A 9,933-nucleotide genomic window follows, 5' to 3' on the forward strand; every position below is an offset into this window, starting at 1 on the left:
TCTCTGCAGAGGGAACAGTTTCGCAAGTCCAGTTTACAACCTTTGGCCACTCAGGGGTATTCCTTCTGCCTTTGAAACGTGGGATTGCACTTTCTACTACTTCAGTACTGAGAGGTTTTTAGCATTCTGAGCGGCCTCAAAGGTGAAAGATGCAAATAATTATATCCAGCAGCTGCTTGGGTATGGGTTAGGATAGCAGTCTGCTTTGGGTGGTGTTAGAGAAGGCAGCGTTGAACTTTCCTGGTATTTGTGATGCCTAATTGTTTGTTTTCTAAATATTATCCGCTGTCTTGATCTTGGATCTATGTTTGTTTGAAGGCTTGAGAGTGCTAGTTTAATGGGATTAATTTTAACTACAGGGGGCCTTCTCGTTTTATTACTTGCTCTGTCTGTGTAAGATACGGACTCTGAGGCAGCTAATGAGAGACTGCAGCGAGGAGGAAACTAGCAGTTAGTGACTGATCTGAAGATACTGTTTGTTCTCTTTGCCCTAACGATACTAAGAACATGCTGGCTTGTCTGGCATGTGAATAATGCAGTTTGCAGCTAGCTGTGAGATGTCACCAGGAAGGCTGCAACTGGTGCCCTGGGAATGATGTGATGGTTTCCAATCCCTTTCTGTGACTAAGGCCATAGAAGGTGCTGAGATAACTGTATAAATGGTCGTTGGCAGTGATACCGAACAGTATCGGTGTTTACCAGCAAGCGTTGTCTAAACTGGCAGTTGAACTGTCTTCCTGCCTTGAGTGCAAGTCATTCTGAACCCCAGTGTGTTTTCCAGGACATCCTGGAACTGTAGCATGTCTGGCTCACAGAGCGTGGCAAAGTAACGTTCAAAAAGCTGCCCTTACGCAGGCCGTTTCTTTCCTCCAGTGTTCAGTTGCCCAGCTTCAGTGATCGAAGAGTGGTGGGAGCACCAGGCGTGGTGCTGCTGGGGTGGTTTTGTCACTTCTGTGTTGAGACCAGCTGCGGTAGGTTCGTGTCCGGAGGAGTGCTGTTGTAGAAGATGGAGATCTCCCTGACGGCGTGCCGGGCGGAAGGGTGAAGCTAGCCAGCCTGTCGTGTCCGTGGAGCTCAGTAGGTCTTGCAAAGGCTGCGGTGATTCGGAGCTCATTAAATGCTTGTTGGTAGTTCTGCATGGCTGCTGCTTTGCTGCTTTCTGACCTAAAACTGCTAAAGCCTTTTGCATAATTTAAAAAGGAGGGGATGTTCAGTCGTGAAGCCCTGTTATTAGTGCTGAGCGATCATCCAAACACTAGAGACAAAAGGTGTGAGTTTTTGAATCTTGTACGGTTTGCAAACCCCAGCAGAATTTTCAGGGTGTAAGGAATGGTGATCAGAAGATTTTCAAGGCTTCAAAAGACACGTACTGTGACTCCACTATAAAATGAAATAATGGAGCAAATTGCAGGTGCCTCTTACATTGTCCTTCTGTAGGAGTCAGAATACAAAACCTAAAATTTACTGTGAAGCACATCTTTTTTAAAAAAGACACTTAAACTAAAACACTAAATGGTGAAGCTGGGAGATAAACAGAGGTGTTCTGGCAGCAACAGCCGAGTTCACTGAGCTGCTTTGCCAGCATAAAGTTCAGTTCTGCCTTGCGAGGCCTACTGCAGGCCTCCGTTTCAAGAAATACTTCCACACCGCTGGGCAGCGACTTGGGAGTGTGGTGGGGTTTTTGCTGAGCGACTGCTGTCACCTCATTAGTGTCAGCAACACGTTGAACAGTCTGGTTCCGTACAGCAGAATGAAATGTTGACTCTTGCTCAGTAGAGTGGGGAGAATGGATAGAGATCTGTGGAGGCTTCATGAGAAAGAAGCCAAGAAATGCTCAAAAGTTTGAACTGAGTCCAGAGATTGAATAGGGCATTTGTCAACAGCGTGAGTTGGGTGGAAATAGCACGTGGAATCTATGAATGGGGGCAGGGAAGGGAATAGATGCACCATCCTTCTCCAGTAAAATCCAGTTCAGTGCATTCTTAAATGGTCAGCTTGTCGAGATCGCCTCCAGGGCTTTTAAATAAAGCAAGAAATGGAGGAGATGACCCACAGAACCAAACAGGATTGCTAACGGTGGATTGGATCGCAGGGTGTAACAGGAACCACGCTCCAGGATGTCTGTCCAGTCACTGCTCTGCGTTTGCTATCGTCACAAGCTGCCTCCTGCAGAAAAGCCACGCTCTGCTGGGACAGGCCCAGGGAGCAGAAGTTCCCTGCTCGTCACCAAACCCCCGTGTGGCTCCTGTCTCCTCGCGTGCCGCAGGGAGAAGTGCGTGTAACGGCAGGCGGAGGACAGGCAGGGCTCTGGTGTGGTTCAGCTCACACAGCCTCTGCAGGTCAGCGGGGTCCTGTTCCGGTGTGTGGCGGTCCCGTGGGAAAGCAGACTGCTTCACTCCTCTGCTCGGTCCCCGAGGTGCACCCTCCGTAGGGTTACACCAGCTGGACAGGGAGGTGTCTGAAGAAAAATCCACCAGGGGAGGATGTGAAATATTGCAAATCTGTGGAGTTCTCTTGTCAGGAATGATGTTCCTGGAGAAATTGCCATATTTCATCACTCTCCTCCTATCACCAGCACGTTTTTGTGTTGAATTGGTTACACTGCTTCTGACAGTCATTGTCACTGCTTCTGCCATCTTGTATCTAAGCTCAGTAATTGTCTCTGAAGGTATAACTCCTTTCTTGGCTCTCTGTAGTCCAGTTATAAAAAAAGGCTTTTTACTCCTTTTAATTTTTAAATAACAGTAGTTTCCGTCAAAATTGCCAGCACTGTTAACAGTGTCGCCCATCATGATCTTTGACTGACCGATTCAAGGGATTGCCATTAAAAGGTTGGCAGCAGCACACTTGTGGCTTTGCTTTCCCACAAAAGCGCGTTTCGGCTCTGAGGCGGTTAAGTGCCATGTGCAGCCCTGAAACGTCCACTCAAACACAGCCAGTGACAGGGATGTGGGCTTCAGCGAAGACATCCCCGTGCGTCTGGACTCTTCTCTGCGTTGGGTCCCGTCTGGGTTGGAATGGATGGGGTGTTTTTTACGACAGAATCGCCTGTGCTGCTGGAAAACACTACCTTCCTTAGGGCCTGGCTCGCTCTGGGTTTGGTCTCTGCGCTTGCAGCGAGTGAAGCAGTGGTTGTCTTGGGTTTGCAGAAGTGCTCTGCCTGTCTCTTAAGGAGAAGCTTTGAGGTGATGTTTGGGAGCATGTGCCTAGCCTGTCCTTCAGACTGAAACTTGTGGGTGATATCACGTTAGCTGCACTCAGCCCAGTCAGGTGTGTAGTTGCAGAGCTTGGGTGCTGATGCTGGAAGGGTGCAAGGGCCTACTCGAGGCCTCCTGTGCTTACAAGTTTGGGTTGGCTCAGGTTGCTCTGTTCCGAAGCTGAGAGCAGAGCACTTTACCACAATGGTCTCTTTAATGTACTGTGGTAACTCCTGTCTGTGCTCACGTGTTGCCAAGAACAGTAAAAATCCAGCATTTCCCTGGCACTCACCTGGTTTTGTTCTCTTTCTTTAGGACTTAACCGGCATAGAGTCCATGGACCAATGTCGTCACACACTGGAGCAGCACAACTGGAATATAGAGGTACCACCGCTTCAAAGCAGCTTAGTGGTGATTTGCCAGTACCTGGATGAAACGGGATGCTCGGAGGGAAGGGAGGGTCCTACCAGTAAGATTTAGTCTGTCAGCCTGTGAATTTACACTGCTGGCTCTTTATAACAGTTTCTTGGTGCTGGTGGAGAGCTGGTTTTGAAAGTACACAGCAGCGTTGTTATGCCTGTGGACAATCACTTGACTTGGCACATTGTGTAACCTCCCGTAGTGCATCTGTGTGGGCTGCCGTGGAGAGGCCTTTCCATACAGGAGAGTTCTGGCAGTTGGGGTTTGTAATGAGATGTGCTTATCCAGTGCTCTGGGACAAATAACACCTGCTGCTAGTGTCCAGTGTACCCAAAAACATCTCTCCTGCCATCCTTAAGTGTGTGAAACCTCCCTTTGCTCTTTCTTGTGTCAAAGGCAGCTGTACAGGACCGGCTGAATGAGCAAGAGGGTGTCCCAAGTGTCTTTAATCCTCCTCCGTCGCGGCCGTTGCAGGTCAATACAGCTGACCATAGGATCTACAGCTACGTTGTCTCAAGGCCGCAGCCAAGGGCAAGTTATCTTACGGTGAATTGTTTGCATGACTGTCTGTGAACAACAGAACATGCAGGCAGGGAAAGGAATTGTTTTCTCTCTTATCTCCTTTCTAAATGTTTTATCTTCTGAAAACAAAGTGTAGAGCTATTCCTTCAGCGTATTTTCTCCATGGGGTGATTCCCTATGAGACGACCACCTTCTCTGTGCCATCTAATCTCCTGCTCTGGCATGGTAGAGCTTCTTGATAAGTTGAGTTGGAATGAAGGGCTGTCCCCTCCATATGGCAGAGTAACTCTTTTTCTTTAGAACTCCCTAAAATGTGTATTAACTTGAATACAGTCTCCATTACTTGCATTCATGTGTCTCAAACAAATGTGCATGAGTCTTCCAGGTGCTCAGTGCTGTTAATCCCTTTGTACAGCTAAGAAAGCCAGCACAGAGCAAATGTGTTGCTGCTTAAATAGTGGCTGCTGCTGGTTTTCAGAGATGTCGAGTTGAAATCTGAATGAACCATGTCAGTCACTTAAATTGATGTGACGAGTCTGAAGCCAGCTGAGCTGCTCTTGTGGTGGTCAGAGCACTGATACTCCTGCACGTGCTCGATGCTGGTGGACTCTTTGCTTTAGCAGGCCGGTTCCTGGGGTGAAGACTGTTTGTAATTCTTTGTTTGTAATTGCAGGGCCTATTAGGATGGGGTTACTACTTCATAATGCTTCCATTCCGATTTACCTATTACACATTACTTGATATATTTAGGTAAGTACGTTTTTTTGCTGACTCGTGTATTGATGCATCACGGCATGCTAGCTTAGATTTGGCTGTACCTCTGTCACTTGGATCTGTAACTCTAATGGCAGACTTCCCATTTGTTTGCTCAACTGCCTTTATCTGTGGCGCTGTAAAGTTCCTACATTGTTCAGTAACAAAGCTCACTGCAGAGAAAACGAACATGAAGGAGTAACGGGTTTAAATTGAAAGCAGGGAGGTTTAGATTAGATATCAGGAAGAAGCTCTTCCCGGAGAGGGTGGTGAGGCACTGGAACAGGTTGCCCAGAGAAGCTGTGGATGCCCCATCCCTGGAAGTGTCCAAGGCCAGGCTGGATGAGGCTTGGAGCAACCTGGTCTAGTGGAAGGTGTCCCTGCTCATGGCAGGGGGGTTGGAACTGGGTGGTCTTTAAGGTCCCTTCCAACCCAAACCATCCTGTGATCTTGCTGCTCTATAAATGAAACACCTGATTGGAGTTCTAATTCCACATGGGTTTACAGTTTGAGTGTCACACCAAGGGGATGCAAAACACAATGTCAGACTGTCCACTAGTGGACAAACAGCTTGACCAGAATCCTGTCCCGTTGGGCTGGGCTGCAGGTTAACCTGTCCTAATCCCTGTGTGTTACTTGGCAAAACCCAAACTCTGAACACCTGCTTTTTCCCCTCTGGTGTCTGTTGCCTCTTCTCCCTTTGCTGCCCCGATGGGCTACTTCATCTTACCTCCTTTACAGCATTGATAGAGAGGAAAGGGAATGTTGGAAGGTGGTAAATATCCAGCAGTCCTGCCATCTGCATTGCTTGGCGGTGAATCCTGTTGTATTACTTTTTTTTCCCTGCCCCTTCAAGGCTTCTCCCAGGTTCGGTGTAACTCTTACACATGAGTGGAACTAAACAAGGCTGATACCTGCCTTGCAGTTAAGCTTTTTTTCAGCCTCACAGGAACTGTTGTTTCCTGTTACTTCATTGGACTCCTAGCGTAATGTTCTCTTCTGCAGCTCTTTGCACTCTGGAATTGCTAGTCTTGGAATAGCAGAAAAGCAGTTTTCAAAGTTATCTGGACAAAAGTGTGTGGCTTTTAACAGCCTGTCTTTGACTAAATGCCTCAAACCTAAATCCCTCAAATCTAAGACTGGTGGTGTGCCTTATTCCTGGTGCTTCAGAGGAAGTCAGAACTGTTCATCACGCAGAATTCGGATGCTTGCTGATGCCTGGTGTGAGAATAATTGACTGGGGGGTTTCTGTGGCAACGGTATCAGTTTGGAGCAGGTGGCAGTTTAGGTTGTGATTATACATGTTCAAGGGTCTCAGCTGTGACTTTTTTCCTCCTTACGGATGCCAGGGGGCTGTATGTGGACAAGAAAACCTGTTCTTCAGAAAGTCAGTAAGCTGAATTTCCAGTGTCCTTTGCTTCCTTCCTAGGTTTGCTCTGCGTTTTATACGCCCCGATCCTCGTAGTCGGGTCACTGACCCAGTGGGTGACATTATTTCGTTTATTCATATGTTTGAGGAAAAATATGGGAGGATACACCCTGTCTTCTACCAGGGAACTTACAGCCAGGTCAGTGTCACGTGTTGGTGCCTAGATCCTGGGGAGACGGAGAGTGGGGATTTTGCCAGATGGTGTCGGGGCCTACATGGCAAACCCACTTTTTGTCCAAAAGCCTGGCATTTGTCTCCAAACTCTGTAACAGGGTAATGGAGAGGTAGTGAACAAGCCTATTGGAAAACCAGTGTCTGCCAGGCTTGGTGACATGCCAAGCCTGCAAAGTTGGGAAGCAGAGCTGCTCTGACTGTTCCTCGGCCGTCTGTATGGCGCTGTAGCCAACAGCTATTCTTTGTCATCTTGCCTTTGTTTTCATAAACTGACGCCGTGTGCCAGAGTCTGTCCTTCTGTTCACCAAACTGGGCTTGGCTGCCTGTGCTTGCATTACAATGAGACTCCAGAAGTTGGTGTGGGACCCCAAAACTGAGAGAGGGAGCCCCTTAAGAAGTTACAGGAGTCGAGGGTTCTGTGTGTTAGCTCTGGGCATGCTCTGGAAGAGGGACATCCCAGTGAGCGCTGCTTCCTCTGCAGCGCCTCAGCCTAGCCAAGGGCAGAGCCTCCTCCAGCGCATCCCAGTTGGATCAGCACTGCTTCCCCAGCACCAGGGAGGAATGTGGAGACGGTATCTGCTCTGTGCCGCACAGCGATGGAGCTCGCTGCCTCCGCAGCTCTCCTAGGCCCCTCTGTCTTGCCTGGAATCCAAACTTGAATAACCATGGAATGGTTAGGCTACCAAAACTCAGTGCCAGTAAAACAGGGAGACTATTGTGCACTTACCCTGTGGTCTCGTTGAGGAATGCTCTTGGGTGGGTGGCATCCAGAAACCGTACATGCAAAAAGGTGGGGGTGTGTTGGTTGGGATTTTTGTTTGGTTTTGTTCTGTTGGGGCCTGCAGCATTATTGAGCTCATCTTTTTTCAGTAGTGCTTTCATCTGATGTGGTCTGAAGGTTGGGTCCTGTACAGGCTAGAGCGGAAAGCTTGGCCTTGGCTGCTGTGAGTCTGAGGGACAAAGGAGGGTTCTTCACCGCCAGCCAAGCCTGGTGGGGTGGTGAGGGGTGTCAGCCCGCACCCGGCCAACCTGGCTTCCCTCAGAGTTCGGTGTTCCTCAAAGCCACATCCCAAAAGCAGTGTGAAACACACCACTGTAGCCCCCGAAATGAGGGTTTAGGCAGAAGGTCTGACCGGTTCACCCTCCGCTCCGGCATCACCAAAACCACGCTAGTGGCGGTGATGGCCCCGGTCAGCATTGCTCAGCTGTGTCACACGTGTCCGCGGGTGCTGCTTTCCCCTTGCCACAAGACCCTGTAACTTTACCTCCTCTGCTCTTATGCCAAGGCACTGAATGATGCCAAGCGGGAGCTGCGCTTCCTGTTGGTTTATCTTCATGGAGATGACCACCAGGACACAGATGAATTCTGCCGGTAGGTAGGAGAGTTTTCCAAAGTAGTTACTTTTGCACTATAAATGCAGCTTCGTTCACACAATCTCTTCTCATCCCCTAGCAATACACTGTGTGTACCTGAGGTGATCACCCTCATAAACACTAGGATGCTCTTCTGGGCGTGCTCGACCAATAAACCGGAGGGATACAGAGGTGAGTGTGTCCCTCCTGGGCTTTACCTACCCTTCCCTGTCTCTGGAACAAGCTCTTTTGGAAATTCAAGCGTTTGAAACGCTTGGGTTTTGTGCAAGCAGACAAGCTTTCAGGATTGTGTGGTGGAGGGGGTGTTGCTTTTCGTGTGATATCTCAGGGGGCCTGTTTGGATGCCAGGGAACGAAATACCTTCTGTTCTTAACCTCCGCTGCTCCGTGTGTTGCTGGGCAGGCCTAGCTGAGCGCTCTGCGCGGGCGTTCGGGCTGCTTCTCGTGCCGCGTTGGTGGGTGTGTGCTGAGGGTTCAATGGCGTGCAGAAACAAGTGTCTCATTAGCTGTGCCCTTATGGCTGGTTTGCATTGCACCTGAGGCCAGGAGTGACTTGTTAGGTGCATTCTTCCCCTTTCCAAAGGAGCCCTGTCACTCCACACCCAGTCTCTTTCTCCTCAAAAGTCCACGGTGAGGTCCTTTTTAAGTGCTGTCTTTCTAGAGCTCTTGATACTTCACTACTAGCATTTTTCTAGGGGTTTGCTGCCAACGGAGTCTTTTCCCAGAGTTCTGTTTGTGCCTCCTGTGGCTCTTCTGAGCCTTTCTGTTCCATGGCAGGAGAGGCCAGAGTTCTGGTTCGAAATCGGGGTCATTCCTGGCTTCGTAGTTCAGTGACCAGCTATCAACACCTTGGGATTGCCAAGGAGACGTTTTTACTCGCTGCTCTTTTGCTGCTGCCGTGCTTGGGAGTCGCAGCTGGGAAAGCCGAGCTGGAAGGGAACTGTGGGCTTTGATCACATCCACGGTTTGCCTTGACTTTAGTTTGGAGGGCTCGGTCGGTAATGACCGCTCCAGGTTGTGTGAGGTGCCGTGCAGCTGTCACGGAGGAAGCGCTCGTCAGTCCTAGGTGAACAGCAACATCAAAGCCCCTGATCTGCATCATCCCCCCCCGTGGCAGAAGCGGTTTAATTCTGTCCTGACGTCTCCAGGGCGGACACTGCCATCTTCCCTCTGTCACACCCTCCGCTCTGGCCGTCCCTAACGTCAGCAGGTGTTTCCCTCTGCGTGAGCGGAGTTTCTCTTCCTGTGGTTCAAACCCGGGGCTTTTTGGCCCATTCAGAATGGCCCTTCAGAGCAGTTTCCTTCCCGCTTGAATTCGGGAGCTCTTCGGTTGTTTGAAAGGTTGGGGTTTTCCCCTCGGTCTCTGTGCTCCGACACGTCCTCCCGTGGCTGAGTTTGATGGAGTGGGCCCTGAGGCCTCTTCTGCCTTGGAAGAGATGGTGGCTGTGGGAGCTGCTTCCCTAGGCCCTTGGTGACGGAAAGCATCTGTGCTGTACCCCCTTGCTCACCCCTCGGGTTGGGGGGGTGACGTCTGTGCCTGTTTCCCAGTCTCCCAGGCTCTGCGGGAGAACACGTACCCGTTCCTGGCGGTGATTATGCTGAAGGATCGCAGGATGACGGTAGTCGGGCGGTTAGAAGGCCTCATCCAGCCCGATGACCTCATTAATCAACTGATGTTCATCATGGATGCCAACCAGACGTACCTGGTGTCCGAGCGCCTGGAAAGGTATGATGGGGCCTGAGCTGCGGTAACGCATGCCGCAGGGACTCCCAGGCTGTGTCCAAAGTGGAACGTCACCTTCTGCTCCCTGCCTACCCCTCCTCTGCCCCATTGCCACCCTGTGCTGGGCGCTGGCGAGGCTGCGCCTCGAACGCTGTTTGGTTTTGAGCCCTCGCTCCAAGAAAGACCCTGAGGGGCTGGAGCGTGTCTGGAGAAGGGAACGGAGCTGGGGAAGGGGCTGGAGCGCAATTCCTGTGAGGAGGGAGCTGGGGGGGTTCAGCCTGGAGAAGAGGAGGCTCAGGGAGACCTTATCGCTCCCTACAACTGCCTGAAAGGGGGTGCGGG

The 9,933-nt window shown here is 50.3% G+C and overlaps 1 protein-coding gene across 1 annotated transcript in view; it reads left to right on the top strand.

Moving 5' to 3' along the window:
* The first annotated feature begins 3,514 nt into the window (after positions 1-3,514).
* The window catches only part of FAF2 (Fas associated factor family member 2), an 8,246-nt gene continuing 1,827 nt past the window's right edge, over positions 3,515-9,933 (top strand). The window contains exons 1-7 of the mRNA XM_010147875.1: positions 3,515-3,581; positions 4,014-4,148; positions 4,813-4,889; positions 6,322-6,460; positions 7,782-7,867; positions 7,949-8,040; positions 9,417-9,594. Coding sequence (XP_010146177.1) covers positions 3,534-3,581; positions 4,014-4,148; positions 4,813-4,889; positions 6,322-6,460; positions 7,782-7,867; positions 7,949-8,040; positions 9,417-9,594 — 755 coding nt within the window. The 5' untranslated portion in view covers positions 3,515-3,533. The remainder of the gene's footprint in view (positions 3,582-4,013; positions 4,149-4,812; positions 4,890-6,321; positions 6,461-7,781; positions 7,868-7,948; positions 8,041-9,416; positions 9,595-9,933) is intronic.

Source organism: Eurypyga helias, unplaced genomic scaffold (assembly GCF_000690775.1).
Source record: "Eurypyga helias isolate BGI_N326 unplaced genomic scaffold, ASM69077v1 scaffold38802, whole genome shotgun sequence".
NCBI classification, from domain to species: Eukaryota; Metazoa; Chordata; class Aves; order Eurypygiformes; family Eurypygidae; genus Eurypyga; species Eurypyga helias.